This window comes from Lepisma saccharinum, chromosome 10 (genome assembly GCF_977018435.1).
Source record: "Lepisma saccharinum chromosome 10, izLepSacc3.1, whole genome shotgun sequence".
Taxonomy (NCBI): Eukaryota; Metazoa; Arthropoda; class Insecta; order Zygentoma; family Lepismatidae; genus Lepisma; species Lepisma saccharinum.
In genome coordinates this window covers 32652984-32678569 of record NC_139238.1, presented here as the reverse complement: position 1 = coordinate 32678569, position 25586 = coordinate 32652984, and the positions used below count along the sequence as shown (strand labels likewise).

Here is a 25586-nt window from a genome sequence, read left to right as displayed (position 1 = left end):
CAGTTGTTTGTTCATCCAATGGTTTAAGCACCAACATCGTTTATTTGCAGGTTATTTACACTTAGCAAGGGAATCTCGAGAATGGAATATTGTCACGTGTCACTTGCAAAGATTTCGATTGGCTCGTAATAACGTAAGGCCCGTGTGGATCATCGAAAACTTTAGCAAGTGATTTCAGGTCCATTAAACGGTCAACGCGAGAACGCACAATGGCTTTACCATTGAAGGAAAACCTCCCAAATCAGTTTTGCAAACGAGGAACACAAACAGCGAGTACATCATGGACAGTTTGGGAGGTGCGAGTGCTTACGTACCGAGTTTGAAGGTCGTACGATGCTACATAAAAACGCACCGGGAACGAGCACCTTGGCTTTTTTATTGCCATAAACAAGACAGGAGTGAAATATGTTTTCGTCCAGGTCTCGATTCACCATGAGATTTTCAGCAGGCATTTGTGTCTTGGAGATTTTATGCTCGCTCGCAGGCTACACTCTATGCGCTCATCCCATGAAATTACGTAAGTTATTTAAAACGTTTTGTTGCTTTTTTCCCATAATTGATTGGAGGTAAACGTATGTTGTGGTGGTACTTTTTGTTAATAGGTCTACACAGTGCTGTACTCCCAAAAATTTCAGAGGGGATACTATAAGATTCGTGAAACATTAGGTTATTTTTCCATTAAATACATGGATGAAGTCAATTCGCTTGTACAAAAATACCATGGTATACCCATATGGCATAAAACAGATATGTTACAATAGATAAAGCATCTAAAAATATATGAACACGTATTTTAATGGTTGGATTTAAACAAAAGGCTACAGCAGTATTTTATCGGCTATAGTACTGCATGTTATTGTATTTTATTTCCTTGTTGAGATTGCTTTGTCTATTATCAGTTTGTGTACTGTTAACAATTTTAATAATACTGTTAATTACACTAAAAGAGCAAATCTTAGTAAAATATAAAAGGCAGAAAAAGAACAGAAAAAGCAACAATTGTCTTATCTTTAATTTTCTTCGTGTTTAAAACTGAAATACAACAGACCTTAATTGTCGTGTTTAACAATAAGAGCATTTATAGTTACTTGTCGATTGCTTCGGGAAAAAGAAAGGATATTATTTAGGGAAATTTCACACCGCGACACACGTCGCTTGAGTATTATAAGCTTCTGGAGTATTGACTAAAATACACGAATAGATACGAACGACATGAAAGTAGAAGTACACTCATTGTACACTAGCAGTGGCGGTGATTAGGGGGGACGAGGGGGGAAGGTACCTTCCAGTTTTATCCACTTCTGCACCCGCACTATGCTAAATCTTATCTACGAAGGGAAATGCACTATCTTTGCCCCCCCCCCCAGTTTTGGCACCTTGTCCCCCCGGTTTTGGGACCCAATCGCCGCCACTGAGGTTTACCAGAGGGCATAAGGTGTATACCATCGTATACCCTCGACTACAGTTGTGGTCCGTGGGTCTACATCTTTTCGAATTTATTGTAAAACTCTTAAGGTTTTTATCCTGTTCGTGTTAAAACTAATAAAGAAATTAGGTATTGTACAAGTAGAAGAAATTAACCTTCGTTATGGAATCATTAAGACGCACCCTACCTTTTCTGCAATCGATATTCCCAATTTGCTGACAAACCAGGTTATGGTAAAGTTTAACAGATCATACACGATGGCATGGTAAGTCTGGATACTTCTAATCAAGGGGTCCCGTGCTCGATCCCCGGCAGAGACCCGAAATTTGATGTGTGAGTGTTCGGGATGCGGGGATGTTGTGCGTGACGACTCCATATGATGAGGTGTCAGTAGATCCACGAGTAAACTTATGTTCGTTTTAATACCAGTTTTTAACAGCCAAAGATCCAGAGTCCTTATCCAGGGGGATACAATTGTATTGGATTCTTTATGAATCAAATCATCCTGTTTTCGTCGTAGCGATAAATTTAGGGAGGTAGAAAACCAAGTTGATTGATTGATTGATTTTACTTCGCCTTTTGTGCAACTTTTGGCTAATTTGCGAAGATGGGGATGAGTGATGATATGATGAAATTGATGAATAGACACTCACAAACACCCATGCCCAGGCCGAGATTCAAACCCGGGACCCCTGGAGTCGTAGCGCAAGCATAATTCTCATTTCATTATTAAAATAGATAACGAATATGAATATTGCACCATTCTAGATAAGAAAATGGCTAACACAGTAGCAATTCGTGAAAAACAATTCAGAGGAGGCCAAGCCAAAACTCTATATTTGAGTTTTAGTTTAACGTTCACTTTATGCACAGTTTAAAGTAAGATCCAAACCACTATATGCCTCCGCAGGGATTGGAATCTGGAGCCTCTTGATTACAAAGCGAGTACGTTACCACTATGCTGCCGTTTTCTACATAAACCATTAAATATTCTATGGCAATATATTTAACACTTAATATTACAGTCCTGCAAGTATTTTTATATCAAAATATCGCCATGAAGAATTTCAGTTGAATTAATAATTTAGTTGATTGATTGATTGATTTTTTGTGTTTTAAGTCCACTTTATGCACAGTAAGGCTAATCGCACTTTATGCACAGTAAGGCTAATCGGGACTGGACCTACAGTTTAAAGTGGGATCCGAGCCACTATATGCCTCCACAGGGTATCGAATTAATAATTATAAAATGTATTTTAACATAATTTATTACATTCATCTCAAGAAATAAATAATTTTACTACATACAAAGGTTGTGTTATAATTGCCGTACCATAAGTATGAAAATAATTCAATTAATAAAGAAAGATGGCACTGCAATTACTTTCCTTAATTGTAGTAATTTTACACCCAAAGAAATTTATTACATATCTGTGATTCTTATTTCCGATTTTCTATAACATGTCCTGGTCAGATTTATATATCTATGAGTAACAGAAGGTCCTAATACAATCAAGGATAATAAAAAAATCAGTAGTCACTGCATGTACATAGCTTCATTGAAAGTTTTTAATGAACTAGAATTCTAAAAAGTACAAAATATATTTTATGATTATTCTTTATAACTTTTCACTTTCAGCAAAAGATTTCCCGACATGCAAGAGAAGCGATCCAAGTTTTGACGATTGTGTAAAAAGTGCATTTCAAGCTTCTCTTCCTCACTTGTCGCGTGGTAAGTACTGTATATTTATTCGTATTACAATACAGGGCAGAGGTAAGTTAAATAAATTCTAAATTTGAGAGATTTTACAAACAACAAAGTAACTACAGTATTTAATTGTAGTGGAAACTAACACGTGAAAGTGAGACTATTATACCTTTTATACTTTTTCTTTAATTCAAATAAAATTTACATAAGTTTTATTTTTTAAGAAATTAAATATCTTTTCCAACCAATGGAGATTTTACCCTTAAGGGTTTTTAGGCGACATTTTAAATTAACTTCAAAATAACAAACTCTAACAAATGACCTAAGTTTCTCAAATCAATTTTACCAAACTTAATTTATAACAAAGGCTCCATTATACTTGATGTAATCTCTTATAATAGATCTAAATAAATGGAAGGGGGACACATTTTGGATTCAGCAATGCTAGTGAGATGAAGCAACCTATGTTCGCGTAAAGAAAGGGAAATGAAGGAAACTACAGAGTGGACAAGATAAAAGAGGCCCCGTGTTAAACGTGATATAAAAAGAACATTAAGCAAATAAGAGCTGAATTTATGTTACAAGATTTTTTTTCGCACGTTGTGTGATTGCGTGTTGTTATTTCTTACCGCTAGGGTGGCGCTCGAATGGGGTCACGTGATGTCGAGCAGCGATTGAGTGATCAGTGCTGCGTTGTCAGTAGTCGGTTTGAAGCGTGTTGTGATGTGCTGCAGAATGCCTTTACTTTACTTCCACGCAGACGAAGCATGGTTTCACCTTACCGGGTACGTGAACTCTCAAAACACACGCTATTGGTCAACAGACAATCCCAGGGAACGCTTTGAGGTGCCTCTGCATGATTTGAAAGTAGGCGTTTGGTGTGCTGTTTCAGGCCAACGGATTGTAGGCCCCATTTTCTTTCACAACACTGTGAACTCGCAAGTGTATGTAACGGAAAGGTTGCAACCATTCATAGCGCAGCTAACGGATGAAGAACGAGAGTATGCGTTTCTCCAGCAAGATGGCGCTACGGAGCATACTTCACGGTTTTCAATGTCATACGTCCATGAAGCTTTCGGAGAAGAACGTACAGTTTCCGCAGGTTTATGGCCTCCTAGATCGCCCGATGTGTCGACCTGTGATTTTTATTTGTGGGGTAATTTAAGGGAGGTCTAAAGTAACAACTCGCATACAATTGAAGATTGATTGATTGATTGATTGAGTTTATTTTACTTCGCGTTTTGTGCCTCTTGGCTAATTTGCGATGATGGGGATGAGTGATGAAATGATGAAATTGATGAATGGACATTCACAAACAACCAAGCCCGACCGGATTCGAATCTGGGACCCTAGGCGTCGCAGCGCGATGTGCTAACCACTCGGCCACAGGGTCGGGCGCATACAATTGAAGAGTTGAAAACAAACATTCGCAATGCGATTGCGGAAATCACACCAAATGAACTGGCAAAAGTTTCTAGAAACATGTTGAGACGTGCTGAGTTGTGTATCGAGGTTCATGCTGAACATTTTCAGCACCTCCTGTGAACTATTGACCTATTGAATCTTCAGTGCGTTGTTTTTCATAATAATACTTTCTTACTCTGTATTCTGTATATACAATAAATGAGTGAATTGTCTGTATGTTGCTTATAAGACATGGGGCCTCTTTTAGTTTGGCCACCCGTAGAACCCCATACTAATTATCTAAATCTACAGGAAGGAAGTGCCACGCATACAAGACACCCTGACACGTTCTTTATTCGAAAGAACATGATTTAATTAAAAGAGCAAGTAATAAGTTCATATGAAAGACTCGAAAGCATTCGAAAGCGTTTCCCAGGGTATGGGGTAATATATCTCTGCTAGTTCGCCAAATAAAAATCAAAGTTAAGTTTGCACTAAGAAAGAGGAAGTCTATTTTACTTCTTTGCAAACTAAATACTTATATGCCTAACATATAATCCATTGCATTCAAAGAAATTAAACTTCTTATAATTCAACTTGATCACTCTATTCAAAAACCGAGCCCGAACTTCAAAGTCCAGACAAAAATACAATCGTAATCGCTATGGCAACAGCTCTCAACAAGATAAGTATATACAGGTTAGTCACTATCCTCACATTATCAGTGATAGGTAAATTACAGAAATTAAGATTCAAGAACAATAAACATTTGTACAATAGGAAAGGTAATTAATAACGATAAATATGAGTGATAGGTAAATTACAGAAATTAAGATTAAAGAACAATAAACATTTGTACAAGAGAAAAGTAATTAATAACAATAAATATTAGTGCAATGGGAAAGAACGTGTAAACCCCACCATACAGTACGAAACTCTCGTAATCTTTAAGGGAAAGCAAAGAGGAGCGACCAAGAGTCTCCATCGGAGGAGAGTCAGACCTAGAACAGCATCTGCAAGCTCCGTGACGTCACTCCCATCCTACACCACAAGGATGCTCTCTCTCTTTATTCGTGAGAAACTAAAGTTTTTGTTTTGTTTGATCTTGATGACGTATAGGCGGCTACAAGAATGATCTAAAATCAGATCAATTACCCGGTAATTCGATTCCTGAATGATGTGAATTCAAGGCTATCTCACCATCAGTAAATCATTTACATGACACTGGATCGGATTCTTAGACATGGCTGTTTCATTTTGTTTCTTCTATTCTCCTGTTGTTTAAAACCCATTACAGCATGTGATCCGAAAAATCGGATGTAATTATTTTCCTGAGTAAATCATTAAAAAACAAATAATTTTGTTACTGGTTTCCTTCAATATGCACTTTGAACATTCAGCAATGAAAACCAGATTCATGTGTTGCCAGGACTTGTCAACACTGTTTCCCAGACGCAAAATGAAGAAGTATGGCGGCTTGTACTAGCACTCGTTATCGCAGAGGGTAAGTACATTGTTGAAATTAAATATCTTACACAGGGATTTTACTTTGATTTTCATGTACATGTGTTCGTAAGACATTGTCAATTATTCTCTGATAATTGTGAAATAAGAGTTTTGTATTGTTATTATGTTGTAAGTGCTCATGCGGCGCGATTCGAAAAATCGTATCACATGCACATAGACGTACGTTTCACTCTTTATACTTTATTTAGGAAGAAATAAGTATGTTTATAATTGTCTACATTTTTCAGTTTTTTCTGCCGGTCCTACGTAATTTTCTATCTTCTGTTCTAGGCTTTCTGTTGCTGATATTATTCAGACGTTAGAAGATGAAGAAGATGATGTTCGTAATGTTGCAAGTCAACATGTTTTGTATGTGGTACCACCAGAGGATGAAAATGAAACTGATGCTGACAGTGATAAGTCTGATGACGAGCACGAGGGTAACCTAAATCACTTGGGAAGGAGACTTCTTCTGAGTGAGTGTGAGCTTCAGGAAGAAGTAGCAGAACGTATAGTAGAAGATGTGATGGTCGAAGACAGGCCTGAGGATACAGCAAGTACATCATCTGAATGTGAAGCGGAACCGGCAACTAAAAGAAGAAGCCTTTCTATGACGAAACAACCTTGCTTGAAATGGAGAAAAGGTGATCTAAATTCAACACTAAATGTACAATGCTCGCAAAAGCCCTTTTCTGCTGATGCTGAAACCTGTCAAACACCCTTGCAGTTTTTTCAGCTCAACTTCTCAAAACGTCTTGTTGATATTATTATAGAAGAAAGTAACAGATATGCATCTCAGAAAAACTTTGCTCTCAACTTAACCGAACCTGAATTTTGGGTTTTTATTGGTGGATTGATCTTATCCGGGAATGCAAAATACCCGAACAAGCGGATGTGGTCCACAGAAGAAGATGTGCCAAACATTTTATAACACAGCATACGTTTTAACCGATTCGAAACACTTTTACACTATTTACATTTACAAAGAGAAGAAAAGCAAAATAACAGTACCGCAGCCAACAGTTCTTAGATCGTACAATAAAGGAATGGGTGGAGTTGATCTCACTGATCAAATGGTTGCAAAATACATAACAAGAATACGCCAAAAGAAATGGTACTGGCCAATTTTTGCTTATATGCTTGACGTTTCAATTGTGAATGCATGGTTGCTTATGCGGAAAGTGATGCCATCTAATGAAAAATCTCAAAGTCTTCTGAAGTTTCAGAGGGATGTGTGTGTCAGTCTACTGAAAAGCTACGGAACAGAATCACGAAGAGGAAGAGAGCCTGGTGCTCCCAATACAGATATTCGTTTCGACGAACGCAGTCATTGGATCGATCATTCCTGTGTCGACAGAAAAGAAGTGTTGTTATTGCGCAGGAAAAGCTAAATACATGTGTCAAAAGTGTGATGTAGGGTTACATCCAAATGCTTCAAAGACTATCATACATATTAGGGAGGTAAGGACTGTCTCAGAAACTACTTCTCAGAATATTCAAACTGTGTAAATAACGATAATATGTATCTTTGATCAAGTACAAACATAAGATTTTGAATTTCTTGAAAATATTCTACATGTGACATATTATAACTAATATTTGCAGTTCAGTGTTCTTCAGTCATGTGATTTGTTTTTTTTGGGGGTGTTTCACTATCTTTGTGCACACATATGATACTAAAATATTAAAATATATTTAATTTACTTTGACCTTTCAAAGACCAATTTAAGGTTTTTGAAAGTATTATTATATTTAGAACAATCCAAATTGACAGTCCAATATTTCCCTGGTATGAAATCCAATTTCGCGTTTGTCTCCCCTCTCTCCCAATGCCGCCGCATGAGTTGACATCATATTATAATGTTCAATCATTAGAAACATTAAATATGTTTTGGCTTGTCAGTTAGAAACTTAAGAATTGCGATTTTTCTGAAAATATTATTCATTAAATTACTCTATATCTAACCTAACATAACATGGCAAAATATTTTGAAGTGCAGTGTTCTCCAGGCATGTGATCCGATTTTTCGGATGCCCACCCCCTCTTAGGGTACAACATACAATGATCTACAAACATTAAAAAATATTAAATGGTAGCTAAAAAGTAAAGAATAAATCAAAAGTTACACAAAAAATTCATCTGCAAACTTTATGCACTAATGGGTTAATGTATACTCAAATCTGTTATTCACTACAATGCAAAGGTGCATTAATGATCATAGCGAAAGTCTTAGGAAAAGTATATTTGAGCCTAAACTTCCCATGCTTGCCTTTTACCTTCAGCTAAAAACTTCGGAGTCCCAAAAGTGCTTTGATCCAGTAATAGGCATGAGTTTATATTTTCCCCCTGACATATTGTCATTTAAATATGGACCCACATGTTGATTTCTTTAGGAATTCATTACAAAACAAGCTGTGCTTAAATTGCTCTTTCAATTGTTTCAGACGTAGATAAAGAAAAACGTGGAGGAATAGTGAGATATAAAATGAGAGAGAAAGAGGAAGAAGGAGAGAGCAAAACATAGCAAGAGAAAGGAAAACAGAGCGAGAGAGAGAGAGAGAGAGAAAGAAAGATAGAGAGAAAGAGAGAGAACGGGAGAGAGATAAAAATATAGAGAAGAATATTCAAACAACGGGACAAATAAGAAGAGAGGGAGAGAGAGAAAATTAAGTAGAGTGAGGACAAGAGAGCAATGCAGACAGATAATACGAAGGAAGATAGAGATGGGAGAGGAAGCACAAGAGGGAGGAATAGTGTGTGTGTGTGTGTGTGTGTGTGTGTGTATGTGTAGGTGTGTGTGTGTGCGCGCGCGCGAGAAATAGGGACAGAGAGAGAGAGAGAGAGAGAGAAACCAAGGAAACAATGAAAGAGAGACAAATAAAGCTAAGGGTTAAATATACAGAAACACAGAGAAAGAGAGCGAGTGACAGTCCCGTAAGTAGATAGTTTAGCGCCCTCGAGAGGATTGTGGTTTGGTGCGCCCCCCTCCTTCCCCCAGCACAGACATTTTGTGCTTCCTTCTATATTTTCTTCTTTATTTCTTTGTGATATTTACATTCTACAAATTTTGAAATAAGGACAGAAAATAAAAACTAATTCAAAAATAATATAGGTTACATTTGAAGTTTCGTAGTTTGCATTTCTGATTTTCCAAATTTATTTCAGTTATGCCTCAGTATCAATTTTGAAAAACGTACCTTTACTTCTACTTTGTGAAACAGAAAATTCAAGCAGTGTGTTACCAGAAGATGAGCCTATAAGTAAAAGAAGAAAAAGCGGTTAAGAATAATAAAAATGAACAAAGCAGTGTAAGATATGATCTCGATAGAAAACTTTGTAATTGAAAACTATTCAACTTCGCTTGAAAAAGAAATAACCGTTATGAACTATGTATTACACATTTTTCTAAGTATAATTTACAAAATATTTATGAAATCCCACTGATATCAGAAGGAGAATAATTAGCATTTAACTCTTCTTGCTTTCAATGAAGTTAACATGGTTAAAAGGTAGAGTAACACCCTGTATGTGTTTCCTTCTCCGCCTATCTCTGCTAAGTGTTAATTTCTCCATTGCATATTTTGACTTTCATGTCTTTTTAAAAGTAAATTAGCTTTGAATGGTGTCCTCTGTGCATGACGGCCTAGCTAAGGACCTGGTAAGTGGAGACACAGAGAATGCGAGACATATGAAGAGAGAGAGGGAGGGAGGGAGGCGAGAGGGAGGGAGGAGAGAGAGAGAGAGAGAGACAGAGAGAGAGAGAGGAGATAGCGAAAATAAATAGAGTGAGACAAATAGAACCATGCAGGCAGATAAAATGAAGGAAAGCACAGACATAAAGACAGACAGACAGAGAGAGAGAGAATGGGAATAGAGTGAGACAAAATGAATCATGCAGCCAGATAAAATGAAGGATAACACACACACACACACACAGACAGACAGACAGAGAGAGAGAGATAGAGAGAGAGAGAGAGAGAGAGATAGAGAGAGAGAGAGAGAGAGAGAGAGCGAGATTATGAGAAATAGAGAGGAGGAAATATTGTGAGTACGAAAGAACAATACAGACAGATGAAGTGAAGGATATGTAGATAGAAACAGAGTGAAAGGGAAATGGGAAGACAGGAATGAGATGGGGAAGGACAAATAGTGAGGAAAGAGAAGTTAGAAACAGAAAGACTGACGGAGAGCGAACGAGAATGAATATAGAACACGGTTATGCTGTCTAATAGCAAGCATAACTTAGGTTCAATAGCAACCAATTTGCTTTAGAACGTGTGAAGAAGGTAGAAGGTGTTTCATATGATTGCCATAAATACTGACCAACATAAGATTCAATTTAAGCGTAGGCTCTAACATTTCAGAAAATAGTGACAGTGTGTCTCTTCGTACTTTTCCTCAGGTATATCCAAATTTGGACTGTTCCCATTGGAGCCACTGTATGTGCCAAAAGTTTCCATCCAAGGCGGCCAAGGATCGATCAGCTTGGGAGTGACCTTCTCGGACCTTCACATTATTGGCCTCTCGAAGGCCAAGGTGGAATCACTTAGGTAAGACTTGGGGCGTGCTCTAATATGTGAAGAGTACATATCTTCATCGACGAGCATCACTTGTTCTTTGGTCTTAACGAGCCAGGATACATTTGTAGGCATTTTTCATACTCAGGGACGTTGTTAAGCGGGTTCAGGGGTACTGCCCCCCCCCCCCGAAAATTTCACTTAGCTCCCCCAAGATTTTCCATGGCTTAGGAGAAAATTTATTTAATATTTTCTAAAATTATTAAAAAAAAAACTTTGCATGTAAATCACAACCAGTTTCAATCGCACTAAGCTACACCAGTGTTTCGCTTTACAAGATTCCGAGCAGACTTACGTAGCTGAGTAGTTAGAGCAGTGCACTACGATGCCAGGAGTCAGGGTTTGAATTTCGCCCTTGGTATGGGTGATCCTTGTGAGTGTCGCTTAATCAATTTCCTCATCCTCAACTTCGGGATTATCCAAAAGTGTCGTACGAATCTATCAATCAAGATTCCAGTGCCTAGAGAAACTAGTCACGGAAAAAGAAACACGCACACACAACGGGTGTAACAGCAAACTTTAGTAAATTTCTCGTATCGGACAAACGGATTTCTTCAAATTTACAGGAAATTACATACCGAATGCAGTTTCTTTATACTTGTGGAAGTTCGGGGAAGTGTTTTCTCGCATCGTTAATTGAATTTTGCCGGTAAATCATCTATTGTTCGATATAAATGTGTGACTGATGCACGAAAGCTCTTGCATCCATTTACTTCCAGGTGGATGTAGCCTGTGTGTGATGACGTAATCCCGGTCAATCCCAGTCAGTGTTTCCAAACACGTGTTTTTGTAACTGAAGAAGGTAGGTTTCCGGAAATGGTTTGTGGGGCTATGTGTCAATGGTTCGTGTGGCTATGTGTCAATGGTTCTTGTGGCTATGGGAGAATGGTGTGTGGTGCTACACATATATTTTTCGAAACCAATTTTTAACTATTGTAACCTATACGTGACCCAACCTAACCTAACCTTACCGGAAATGGTTCGTAGGGCTATGTATGAATGGTTCGTGGGGCTATGCGTCAATGGTTTGTGGGGCTGCGTAGGCATTTTTGGGTGCAGTGGAGTGGAAACACTGCATGTCGAGTACGGTAGTGAAACTGTGACTGCCATTTTGCGTGTTACCAAAGGCAAAAAGAAACGAAGAAAACTTACTCGATATGTCGCAAATAGATCTTATTTCCGTGAAATAAGCGAAATGCCACCTTCAGCAATGTTTCTCAATGCAGAATACGTAAGTACGAATATTCAAATTAAAAGAACTAGCAAATTTCAGCCGTTTGTCCGATTCAAGAAATTTACTGCAACATTTTGTCTCGGGGGGGGGGGGGGAGGGAAAGTACCAATCACCACGATACTTATCAATCTGGTAAATCATTAACTATACGCGTACTACTGTAGATGGCTAGGGATACGGGTGCAGAACGTTTGCTTACTGGTGTACTTCAGATCCCGTTTCCTCTTTCTTCTGATATGCTCCGACTTGCGTAGGAGAATTCCACAGGAAACGGAGGTTGCAAAGTACAGCGGAACTGGCTACTATATAAGCGGGTGCCTTGAGGCAGGCCTCCTTTCTAGTTAGCTACAACCTTACTAGTCCATCGTTGAGAGTAGCAGCCAGTGCCGCCGCCCGGAAGCAGAGGTAAGTGCTGGTATCTCTCGGCCACCTACCCTTTTCCTATTCCCTGTTGGATCCAAGTAAAGAGTTAAAATCATCTACCTTCTTTTGATTATCAAAAGTGCTCTAATTACCATGGCTCACTGGGCTATTTAAACTACAAGGTAACCAAAAACGTTCTTGCCGTTTTTGACGTCCCATTAATCATGCGCTCACAGAAAGGAAACCAAATGACGCACTTGCCTGCCAAGCGATCGGGAGTTAGTCTGACCATCGACTGTCAGTAATACAGGCACGTTGCGCACACACAGCAGTCATAGCTCGTCCAGTGTCGAAGATAAATGGAGGTATCGAAGCAGCTTGTTCGCGTGTGTTTGTTGTATGACTTTAAAGTGGGCCTGTCAGCTGGCTCATCAAGTCGCCGCATTTGCCAGGCATTTGGGGAGAATGCCGTGAACGAACACACTGCCAGGCGGCATTGGTTCCAGAAATTCCGTTCGGGAGATGTGAGCCTTTCGGATGAACCTCGCAGTGGACGACCACGTGTGTTGGATGACGAGGCCCTGAAAGCAGCCATCGAGGAGGACAGTGGTCTAACGTGTGATGAACTTGCAGAAAGGTTCCATGTTTCCGCTGCGACAGTCAGACTGCACCTGCATGGGATAGGAAAGTCATAAAAGTTAAGCAAGTGGGTACCCGACACATTGTCGGCAGCCAACAAGGAACAACGAGTGACAGCCTGTTTGTCCTTGCTCACTCGGCACCTGAACACACCCATATTTGATCGCTTGCTCACTGGTGACGAAAAGTGGGTCCTCTATGACACTCCCAAGCGTACCAGACATTGGTTGTCGCCACGTGACCCTGTTCCTCACACCTCAAGACCACCTCTGCACCCACGAAAGGTTATGCTCTCTGCATGGTGGAATTGTCGGCAAGTGGTGCATTACGAGCTCCTTCCACCTGGTCAGACCATCACTGCTGACCTCTACTCTCAGCAGTTGCAATGGGTGCACCGTGCATTGCGGCAGAAGGATGCGGCATTGGTGAATCGCAAGGGTGTGCTGGTCCTGCACGACAATGCCAAGCCACATGTGGCAAAGAGGACCCGGGAGACCCTTCAGCAACTTGGCTGGGAGACACTGTGTCATCCACCATATTCACCGGAACTCGCACCAACAGATTACCACCTGTTTCATTCCCTCTTCAACCACCTCCGCGGGAGATCCTTCCCAAATGAGGGAGACCTGCGGAACGCACTCACGGACTTCTTTTCTTCCAAGCCCGCCGAGTTTCATCACCAGGGTATTGTGCAGCTGCAGGAACGTTGGCAAAAGGTGTTGAATGCTGATGGAGATTACTTCGAAACCTAAAGCTACGTACCGTCCACTGTATTGCTCTTTGTTCATCACTGCTCTAGCACGGCAAGAACTTTTTTGGTTACCTTGTATATACGAGGGCTATTTTTTTTCAACCTCCGACAGGCCATGAAATCAAAACCACAGTGAATAGCAAAATGGGTTTATTGACAAATGTTACGTACACGCATCATCTACTTTTCAAGTAAGTCCCAAGAGGATTCAGACATTTATCGTACCGATGCACCAGCTTTCCAATACCCTCTGCAAAAAGAGGTGCCGCCTGTCTGTTCTGCACTGTGTCCCGAAGCTTATCATTGGTGTGGAAGCGCCGTTCTCCCAACCACTTCTTCATCGCTGGGAAAAGGTGAAAGTCACGGCGCCAGGCGTGAACAAACACTTCCCAGTGGAATCGTTGAAGAAAGTGTTGGGTTGTCGCAGCTACATGTTGTCGGGAATTGTCATGAAGCAAGACAATGCCTGAAGACAGCACCTCTCAGTTTGTTCTGGATGGCTCTGTGTAGTCTGCGCAATGTCTCACAGTATGCAGCCGCATTGGTTGTGGTCGCCGGCTCAATAAAGTCAAACAGTAACACACCTCGCACTTGGCGGGAGAGTGTATTGTAGCAGACATATCAACCCGCTCGTGGTTCAGCTTCAACGGAAGCGCTGGCCTTGGCAGTGGTGGTGGTAGTGGCAGGGGGGACACCAATCACACTGCGTGACGCCCCACTTCCTAGCGTTTCACGGTTCATCTGGCGGCGCCATCGGAGGTTGAAAAAATATAGCCCTCATACATGCCATTTTGTAGAAATCAATCTCTTCGATTCGGCGTGGTTCCTTTTTAACGAACAGTAATATAAATATTTATTTACATTTGTAAGTAAACGCTCAGCCAACATGGTTAATAATTGTCTTATACTATTTTAGGTTTGAGAATACAGTAAATTCCTAATTCTTCCCAATTGCTCAATCAAATACAAAAGTTTACACTATACCCTGTCCCGGGTATTACTGGAGCAAGCGAACGTAAACAAATATCTGAGCAAGTAGTGACACGAGACGGTTCCACCAATGCCTACAAAAAATTTACTACTATATATTGATAAACTTAATATATCATGTAAATTGTGTGGTTATTATCGTCGCACCAGTGCCAAAACCACTAATGTTCTAAATCTTACACTTGGGATAAAAGCATTTCAATATTCAAAGTCCTGGAACAAAAAAACAGGTTTTTATGGTATGACGTCTTTGCAGGAGCAACTTAGAAGCATATGAACTCGACTCGACAATATCAGATGCTTTGGTGAGACTGGAAGGAAACTATGAAATCTCAGGCCAGATCTTGTTGCTGCCGCTGAACGAGAGAGGAAAATGCACACTTCTACTCAGTAAGTTACGATAAGCTAAGATAAGGTTCTGATCTTTAGATAAGACTAAAATAGGGTACGTCACAGTACGGCTCGCCTCGGCACAGCACACACCGGCATATGCAAATTTATTAAACGAAATCAATTAGGCAACCCATTATAAGGGCTCGGTTCAGTTCGGAACACATCGTGTAACTTCGGTTCATAAGCCGATCGGCTGGAATGCCTCCTCGAAAATTGAAACTTGTGGGCGTTCGTGGGCAATGGCCAGTGTCACTTATACCGCGGTCTTGCAACTGTTTTATGTTCTGTGCACACTGGTGTGTGTTATTGTGTGAGAAAATGAATAAGGCAAATGAAGAATGAATCTTTGATGGAAGCGCACAGAGTACTCATTCCTCTGTGACGCCTCTTATTCAATTTGAACATATCCTCTCAGCTATACCATGCACCGAATATCTGTGCTCGTTTGAGGAGTTCCTGTTCTTCTCGTTTCCACCCCTCCACCACCGCAACAACTACCATAATATTATTTTCTGATGAATTGTCCATTGCGATTGTTGGCTGGTCCGGTGCCGTGCAACCGTTCATAATAAGTTATCTGGTTCAAGTGGGATGTTGTGGATTTCCTTTAATCTTACAGTCTCTGCAATTCTTACTACTTAACTGATTCTCTGAACATCAGTATGTATTCTGAAAAAATAACTTTTCTTCAATTTATATCTTCTCGTTTCTATATAGTAATTTCCTATTTTTTCCTTTCTCATTTCAATTTCATTCCATTTTTCGATTATTTCTCATCCTTTCTATCTGCTCCGCCTTCATTTCTAACTTTCTTATTTCTTTTTTGTCTCATTTCCATCATATTCTTGGATTTATTTCTTATCGTTTTTTTCTGCTCCTCCTTCATATCTAACTTTTCACTTCTCATTTTGTAGTACATTCCTATTAGTTTCTTCTTCATTTGAATTTCATTAAATTCTTCGATTCATTTAATTTGTTTTCTACCTGCTTCATCTTCATTTGTAACTTTCCACTTAAGTTTTTACAATACTTTCCTATGTCTTTCTGTTTTATTTAAATTCTTTTCTAATTTTGACCTTCTTCGTGTATTATTTATCTTCTCTTTGCATTGATTCTTTCCTTCTTTCTTTCTTTGTACTCATTTCCTTTCATTCATTTTTCACTCATATTCTTTTCCATTATTTCCTGTCCTATTCACTTCAGTGTATTTATTTTTCATGTCCTTATATCTTATTTTATATTCAATGTCTGCCTTCAGTCTTCTAATTCTCTCATCTAAACACACCTATTCTTTTCCTATCCACTACCTTATTCTTATTTCATCTCATTTTTCTTTTCGTTTCTTTATTATCCCTTCTCTTCTTTTATCTTTCTCTTAATTATTTTGTTTTTAATCTCTTAGCTAACTTGTGACAATTACTTTTGTCACCAGTCTTTTTTGTAGTTTATGTGAGTGTATTTTAGAATTTCGTAAATACTCTTAACAACTTTCTGTAGCCAGTTGTGCTTTTTGGCTTTTCTTGGATTTTTCGGTTCTAGACGGCGAGGGTAGGAAAACAATAGCGACTTGTGGAATTTTTGACACTAAGGGTGACTTTTACTTGTTCAACGAATGGAACAACGTCCGAGTTGCCGACCGAAGGGGAGTTCTGTCGCAACACGTGTGAGGACTGCTCTGTTTTTTTTCTTCACCCCCAAACCTCCCAAGTGGACAACGAGCCTGGAAGAAAGACCACCGTCCAGCATTTTTTCTAAGCTAACGAACTGCGAGGCGGTTGATTTTTGAAGTTTCAAGTTTTCCTTAAATACCCCTGGACTCCAGAGGACCGACACAGTTTAGCGCCATATTCAGACCGAACACCATCTCCGCGTCACTTTGCGCGAGATACGGAACTTTGCTTTGTTTTAACTTTTCGACCGCGTCGTGTTAATTGCCGTGAGTGTGTGATCCCAGTGACAGTGCCAGGAATTGAGGCCGTGTTAATTACGTGTTTCACGTGCTCCAGTTGTGTTTTTCCCTTTTTGTAAGGAGGGACATTGAATAACCATGGGCGGTTGAAAACTACGAGAGGGACGGGACCTTCGGGTTTCCGATTACTGCTGCCATGAAGCCAAGAGAAGAAGCCACGACGCCTGCTTAAGTATACGACGCCTTAAGTCAAGAGAACCGCACCACGACGCTTGCATATCGGCGTCTGAGATGAAAGCCACGCCGCAGCGACAACTCGCATTGCCAACCCAGATGAGAGACGAAAGTACCACAACGGTGAGACGGATGTTACGCCGAGAAAAGAAGAAGAGATAGAAAAAGAAGAGAGATGAAACGACGTCCGCCCTTAGACGACCCGACGCCCTGCGTATCCCCGAACGGCCATTGAAGCCATGATCGGATGCAACGCCCCGAGCAGACAGATGGAAGCGAGGTGCTTTTTCCGCCCATCTTCGTCGCCGCGATGGAAAATAGGAAGAAAAATGAATGTTACGTCTAAGTCGAAGAGACAGTTTTCGCCCGCCAGGAGGACAGACTGTCCTAGCCACGAGTGTCGTCGGCACGCCGCAACGAGGACCACGCCGCCATTGAGTCGGTATAGTATCCTCCAGTTTTCTCTTTATGTGTGAGAGTGAACATTTGTCCACCCACGTCGCCACGGGTTTGTCATAACACAAAGCGAGATGAAATCGAACAATGTTGCCTGCAATTACTAATTATTTTGGCCAATTAAATCAAAAGTACTGTAAATCTTCATAAATTAAGAACCTATTTCGCTCACCCTTCGAAATTCTGTAAATGTAAAAGACCTACTATTTGTTATTGTTTTCCTATTCTCGCGCCGAGTATTTATATGAGTAATTATATGTTTGTGTTTTTATCTTTTCGACCGTGCTCTTTGATAGATATAGGTATCAGAAAAACTAGGTACTCAATAGTATAGCTGAGTTAATCATTTTGAATATATCCTAGTTTATATTACAGTCGTTTGTATTATCAGCACTCGTGTACTTGTAATCCAGTTAATTTCCTCTTGTCACTCATTTAGTGTGTGCTTATTTTTCTTTGCATTGTAGTGCCTCAACAATGTGTAATGTCAATTATTATTTACTTTTGGCAACTATGACGCCTAGCTAATCGCGTCTCATATGTGACAGAGCGCTGGCCGCGCTTATTTACATTGAAAGCAAGCCTAAGGGGCTAATAGAAATCTCAAATTCGAAGGTACACGGGAAATAAACCAAAGAGGCGGTTAGATATTTTATCATGTAATGGTATATTGTGTTCACCCCTGCAGCGTGTGTGTGTGTGTGCATGATGGAATGAGAGCGAGGGGATATGTACAAGGAATGTGTTATATTATCATTGTTGTGTTTATTTTTGCCGAATACACGTATATATTCGTTATCCTACAGGTGTCCTTGATTCATATATATATATGTATAGATGTATATCCTCGTATGGTCAATATTTTTGGTTTTAGTCCTGAGTTTGAAGCTGTATAGCTTGTCTCCATTGACCAGAAGGGTTATAGTTTTCTATTATTACAACAATTATTATTATTATTATTATTATTGGTATAAATGAATAACAGCACCACTTTATGCACGACGTGGCTTACCGCCGGAGGTGTAAATAACCGACCCGGTGACATGAACCTGGAATTAAACCGTTAGCTGGTGGTAGGGATCGTGTTTCCTTAACCGGAGACGCGAACCAAGGACCGACGACCGTCCAATCGGGCGGCCGCGGAACCCTGAACCTACGGACCAGCGGTAGAGTAGTTTGGCACCTCGAACTGGGGACTTCGGTCTCCCGGACGAGTGGTCAAACCCGGTTACATTTGGCATCCCGAACAGGCACCGGTCTTCTTTTTCGCCTTCGTCGGGAGTGTAATGGTAGTAGTTTTACAAGTGCATAATATTTTTTCAGTAAGCGTTGAAATGTTTTTATACGTATTTTGCTATGTTTATTGATATCCATATTTAGTATTCGGTGTTTATGTTATCTCGGCGCGAATTTGATTAACGTAAAGGGCAATTATGTAGGCAAACATCGGCAAGGGCGATATTTCAAGGAAGTATGTTATACAGATTTAGTGGCAATTTTTTGTGTGTGCGCGTCGTTTTTATTTTCATTAGGCTTCTACAAGGTAGCAGGAAAGGACCCGTCGTGCCCTCCTCTCTGCATTTTTGATAGGTATTTGTTTGTATTGTTTTTTCTGTAGTGCGTTATATATTTTTGAAGAGCAGACTTATTTTCTGACGACCTCAGGTCATAGTGAGTGTTTTAAATATCTAATGAAATTGAGAAGTGAGAAAATTATTTATCGAAAGATGAGCGAAGCACGGAATTGTGTAGTTTGCGGGATTGAAATCCCATTAGGTGAAATGGACCCGTCGAACGAAGCGCAGCCGCGCTGTAGTACTTGTGTTATTTCGTCAGGAACTCCAGGACACGGGGGCTTAGTTGTAAATACTGAATCCACGCCACCTTCTGAAGATCCGAATCAGCTGACCGTTTCCCCCCCGGAAGATGTCGCTCCGATGGAAAAAACAGATGATGCATTGAAGAATGGCGCCGGCACCAACGACAGGATGTTCGAGATGATAAGACAGCTGATCCGGGCGGAGCATGCAGACACACAAAAGCGAATCGAACAGCTTGAGACCCGATTCCAGGAAGTAGTGCGTGTTTCGGTGGAACAAATGACTGAACGTTTTTCCACGCGTTTGCAAGACAGTGAGCAGAAACTCACCGCGGAAATCGCTCGCTTGGATTCCCGTGTTGATGACCAGGACCAGCAGTTGGCAACACTGTCGCGACGGACAGACCACACGGAAGAGAAACTGGCACTTATGAGACAATCCTCGGCACAGCTTGAGGCGAGCTGTCACCAAAACTCGGAAGGTCTGAGAGAGCGCGTGACGAGAACAATAGGCGAGATTGATGACCATTCGCAAAGGATACAGGCCTTGGAAAAAAGAATGGACAGTTTGGACCTTTCTCACCCTCAGCGACGAGAAACGCCCACGGCTACGAGGACAAACCCAGGTACTTCGGCCACCAGCAATAATGAAGACCCTTCGACTGAACTGATAATAGTCAATGAGCCACCGGTAAACGAGAGTTTCCCCGGTTTACCCACTCGACCAGCGACCACCAGCTGCGGTCATTATTCGGCACCCACAATTGCGAGGCGAGCAATTTTTCCACTTGAATACAAGAACCATTTCAAAAGATTCAACGGGGCTGATCGAGTTTTACCGTCTGCATTTTTAGAACGGTTCGAAACTACCTCAGAGGAGCTGTCCTTGAGGAATAATGAAAAGATCCTGGTTTTGCGAGGTTTAATGGAAGATCGGGCCAAAAATTGGTTTGAAACGAATGAAGGGCATTTCACATCTTATGAAGCTTTCCGGGAGATGTTCCTAGGACAATTTCAGCGGCCGATCCAAGTAGAACGGATGTTAATCGAACTACGCAACGAAAGGTACAGCCGAAACGCGGGAGTTACGTACGCCCAATATTTCTGGAAAAAATATAATGAATTCAAGGCACTGCAGCCTCAAATGACGACTCCAGAAATAATCGCGGCGCTGATATATCATTTTCCTCAAAATGTCCGGCGTCACCTTAATGGCAGTTGTGTGTTCGACCCCGACTCGATGTCGCTGACGCTGGAGAACCTGTACCAGTGCTCAGAAGAAGAAGAACGCGACAGGTCAGAGCGCTGGAATAAGCGTCCCAGACGAGAAGATGATCGTCACGGCCGGAACCGACGCCAGCGAGTTCAGATGGTGCGGCGAGGACAGCACCACGATCCACGCGCCAATGATCAGAACTTTCATCCCTTACCACCTTCGCCACAGAGAGAACAGCGGCAGTACCAGAGAGGCAGACGTGGAGGAGGAAATATGCGTCGATCGCCGCACGGCACAGTGCAGGGTAACCGCGACGATACTTTCCAAAGAGGTCACTTACGCGATGGTTATTACCGACCCCACAGTAGATCAAGAAGCCCGCAGTCGGACCGAAGGACTGAGGATGGAAATCAGGTGCAAACAAGAAGTGACTCTCCAACACCTGGCGTCTCCGGACTTCAGCGTTCGGGAGACCGCTCTTAGAGACTTGGAGTTTATGTTAATGGACTAGTTATATTTTTATATTTTTCTCTTGTGTCATTATTGATTATATTCCAATGTATTATCTTTTTACGTCCTTTAAGGATTGTTTTATTGTGTATTTACTCATAAAAGCATTTTTCAAGTATAGATTCGATTCATATACAGGGTGTTTCAAAAAAGTGTTCATATACAGGGTGTTTTTTAAAAAAATATGTAACCTTAAAAAATCTCCCCAGCCGAGAGCGATTTTTAAAGCCTACAAATTTTTTTGAAGTTAGGGGGGGCGAGATGTGACAATTACTTTTGTCACCAGTCTTTTTTGTAGTTTATGTGAGTGTATTTTAGAATTTCGTAAATACTCTTAACAACTTTCTGTAGCCAGTTGTGCTTTTTGGCTTTTCTTGGATTTTTCGGTTCTAGACGGCGAGGGTAGGAAAACAATAGCGACTTGTGGAATTTTTGACACTAAGGGTGACTTTTACTTGTTCAACGAATGGAACAACGTCCGAGTTGCCGACCGAAGGGGAGTTCTGTCGCAACACGTGTGAGGACTGCTCTGTTTTTTTTCTTCACCCCCAAACCTCCCAAGTGGACAACGAGCCTGGAAGAAAGACCACCGTCCAGCATTTTTTCTAAGCTAACGAACTGCGAGGCGGTTGATTTTTGAAGTTTCAAGTTTTCCTTAAATACCCCTGGACTCCAGAGGACCGACACAGTTTAGCGCCATATTCAGACCGAACACCATCTCCGCGTCACTTTGCGCGAGATACGGAACTTTGCTTTGTTTTAACTTTTCGACCGCGTCGTGTTAATTGCCGTGAGTGTGTGATCCCAGTGACAGTGCCAGGAATTGAGGCCGTGTTAATTACGTGTTTCACGTGCTCCAGTTGTGTTTTTCCCTTTTTGTAAGGAGGGACATTGAATAACCATGGGCGGTTGAAAACTACGAGAGGGACGGGACCTTCGGGTTTCCGATTACTGCTGCCATGAAGCCAAGAGAAGAAGCCACGACGCCTGCTTAAGTATACGACGCCTTAAGTCAAGAGAACCGCACCACGACGCTTGCATATCGGCGTCTGAGATGAAAGCCACGCCGCAGCGACAACTCGCATTGCCAACCCAGATGAGAGACGAAAGTACCACAACGGTGAGACGGATGTTACGCCGAGAAAAGAAGAAGAGATAGAAAAAGAAGAGAGATGAAACGACGTCCGCCCTTAGACGACCCGACGCCCTGCGTATCCCCGAACGGCCATTGAAGCCATGATCGGATGCAACGCCCCGAGCAGACAGATGGAAGCGAGGTGCTTTTTCCGCCCATCTTCGTCGCCGCGATGGAAAATAGGAAGAAAAATGAATGTTACGTCTAAGTCGAAGAGACAGTTTTCGCCCGCCAGGAGGACAGACTGTCCTAGCCACGAGTGTCGTCGGCACGCCGCAACGAGGACCACGCCGCCATTGAGTCGGTATAGTATCCTCCAGTTTTCTCTTTATGTGTGAGAGTGAACATTTGTCCACCCACGTCGCCACGGGTTTGTCATAACACAAAGCGAGATGAAATCGAACAATGTTGCCTGCAATTACTAATTATTTTGGCCAATTAAATCAAAAGTACTGTAAATCTTCATAAATTAAGAACCTATTTCGCTCACCCTTCGAAATTCTGTAAATGTAAAAGACCTACTATTTGTTATTGTTTTCCTATTCTCGCGCCGAGTATTTATATGAGTAATTATATGTTTGTGTTTTTATCTTTTCGACCGTGCTCTTTGATAGATATAGGTATCAGAAAAACTAGGTACTCAATAGTATAGCTGAGTTAATCATTTTGAATATATCCTAGTTTATATTACAGTCGTTTGTATTATCAGCACTCGTGTACTTGTAATCCAGTTAATTTCCTCTTGTCACTCATTTAGTGTGTGCTTATTTTTCTTTGCATTGTAGTGCCTCAACAATGTGTAATGTCAATTATTATTTACTTTTGGCAACTATGACGCCTAGCTAATCGCGTCTCATATGTGACAGAGCGCTGGCCGCGCTTATTTACATTGAAAGCAAGCCTAAGGGGCTAATAGAAATCTCAAATTCGAAGGTACACGGGAAATAAACCAAAGAGGCGGTTAGATATTTTATCATGTAATGGTATATTGTGTTCACCCCTGCAGCGTGTGTGTGTGTGTGCATGATGGAATGAGAGCGAGGGGATATGTACAAGGAATGTGTTATATTATCATTGTTGTGTTTATTTTTGCCGAATACACGTATATATTCGTTATCCTACAGGTGTCCTTGATTCATATATATATATGTATAGATGTATATCCTCGTATGGTCAATATTTTTGGTTTTAGTCCTGAGTTTGAAGCTGTATAGCTTGTCTCCATTGACCAGAAGGGTTATAGTTTTCTATTATTACAACAATTATTATTATTATTATTATTATTGGTATAAATGAATAACAGCACCACTTTATGCACGACGTGGCTTACCGCCGGAGGTGTAAATAACCGACCCGGTGACATGAACCTGGAATTAAACCGTTAGCTGGTGGTAGGGATCGTGTTTCCTTAACCGGAGACGCGAACCAAGGACCGACGACCGTCCAATCGGGCGGCCGCGGAACCCTGAACCTACGGACCAGCGGTAGAGTAGTTTGGCACCTCGAACTGGGGACTTCGGTCTCCCGGACGAGTGGTCAAACCCGTTACAAACTCTAACCCCGATCTAGTAGATGCAATGTAAAATACCAATTTTGATTCTGATCTATATTTTTTGAACAGTCTGATAAATATTACGTTAATCATTTCTAAAATTACAAGATTCGCATTACTGCAAATTTATTCGTTGTAGCGATTAGGTTAGGTTAGGTGATAGAGAAATCATGCAAGCATGAAGCCCAGATTGGAAGATTTGTAGTGAAATTATGTGTTCAACTACGACTCCAACCTATCTTGAGTTTACATTAGAAGATCTAAGATTGTGAATTAAACTTTATGAATGCATGTTGCGCATTAAATGATAAATATGCATAAGTTGGAATTTCTTTTCAGGTGAGCCTTCGTTTAAAAACAGCCTGAGAGGAAAACCTAAACTGAGAGATGGAGAGTTGTACATGGAGGTTGAGTCTCTAGCAGTGGATTTGTCTGTCAGCAGAGTCACGTACAATTTGACTACCTCCGATGTCGCTGTGGACAGGTTAGGTGAGTTATCAAGAAGTATATTTGAACGGGTTAAAGTTACAGTGGTGTAAGTCACTTTAAAAAAAATGCTTAGACACAGATACCAGATCTATATAAGTCAATCTGTTAACAGAAAACGTGAAGTAAGCCAGAGCTTCATTCAACTGTCAACAGATGACAGTTTAAGGTCTAGTGATAAAGGAAGCAGCTGTTGTGTTGATCAGGAAAGTGCTGTGAGTCAGACTGTTTTTTTTTTGACACCACTGTAACTTTAACCCGCCCATTTGATGTAGAACCAGTTTAGTCCCGAATTCAGGATAGCAAGCCGTCTTCATTGCCCAAATCTCGTGCGCGAGTTTTCCTTTAATCAATTCTTGTTGCGAAATTCTTCCAACCTTATCACTACTCTCAGATCACATATAAATTCGTTTTTCAACCCATCTTGCCTTCATTGCTTTCTTCAGTTCTGTATTAAATCTTTATTTTAGTCCTCCATTCAATTTTCTGTTTCAAACTGAAATGTAAATCTCACTTTAGTTCCAACTTCAGGCCTCACTATATATCTGAATTCATAGTTCTCATTTCAGTCTAAAATTGACTTCTCTCGTCTTTCTTTTTTATTTTAATTCCGTTATCTCAACCTTTTTCAGTCTCATTTGTACTTCGATTCAAATTTCAGAATGCTCACTTCTTTGTAATAAACTACAAAAGAATGAAGACTACTTAAAATATTAAAAAATAAAGTGTACAGTTATGGTCTATAGTTGTTATGTCATGATAAATTGCCCTTATAATCGTTGTCATTGCAGGTTTGGATCTGAATAACTTCATGAATGAAAACTGGGAATCCATATTTGAAGAACTGAAGCCCTCTGTTGACGAGACTATAGGACATATATTCAAGGAGGTTGCGAACAAAGTGTTCATGAACGTTCCATTCGACAATATATTTATTAAGTGATGTAACTTGATTCGTGTTCTGACTGTACGAGAGAGAGAATAGTATGTATGCGTGTGTTTGGTCTGATGTCTTTAGAAATGAATAAATCGTGTGAACATTTTCGTATAATGCAAAATTTTATTTAGCCTATTTAATATATTTGTGAGCATTTTTTTTTAGAATTGAAGAATCTCTGAATCAAATTATATTATTTGCATCTTCATCACCCTTATCTATGCGAACATAAACATTGAGTGGCCTTGAAAAGCGCCGATGAAATAATAATTCTAAAAAAAATTAATGCTTTTTTTCATATTTACGCTTCCCTTTTCCTTATAGGGAACATGTTGTCTTG

General features: G+C 40.6%; 1 protein-coding gene across 1 annotated transcript; it reads left to right on the top strand.

Annotated features, from left to right (window-relative positions):
• The first annotated feature begins 295 nt into the window (after positions 1-295).
• LOC145994315 (protein takeout-like) lies at positions 296-25350 on the top strand. The gene is made up of 6 exons (XM_083130418.1): positions 296-517; positions 3066-3158; positions 10448-10595; positions 14856-14989; positions 24163-24312; positions 25101-25350. Exons 1-6 carry the CDS (start codon positions 406-408, stop codon positions 25250-25252), a joined length of 789 nt encoding a protein of 262 aa, XP_082986544.1. The 5' UTR covers positions 296-405; the 3' UTR covers positions 25253-25350.
• The last annotated feature ends 236 nt before the right edge of the window (positions 25351-25586 follow it).

Excerpts from the sequence above, each read along its gene's own strand:
- LOC145994315 (XM_083130418.1), top strand. The coding sequence starts at position 406 with ATGTTTTCGTCCAGGTCTCGATTCACCATGAGATTTTCAGCAGGCATT. Across the intron at positions 3,159-10,447 it reads TCTTCCTCACTTGTCGCGTG|GTATATCCAAATTTGGACTG; the intron begins GTAAGTACTGTA and ends ACTTTTCCTCAG. Across the intron at positions 14,990-24,162 it reads AAAATGCACACTTCTACTCA|GTGAGCCTTCGTTTAAAAAC; the intron begins GTAAGTTACGAT and ends ATTTCTTTTCAG.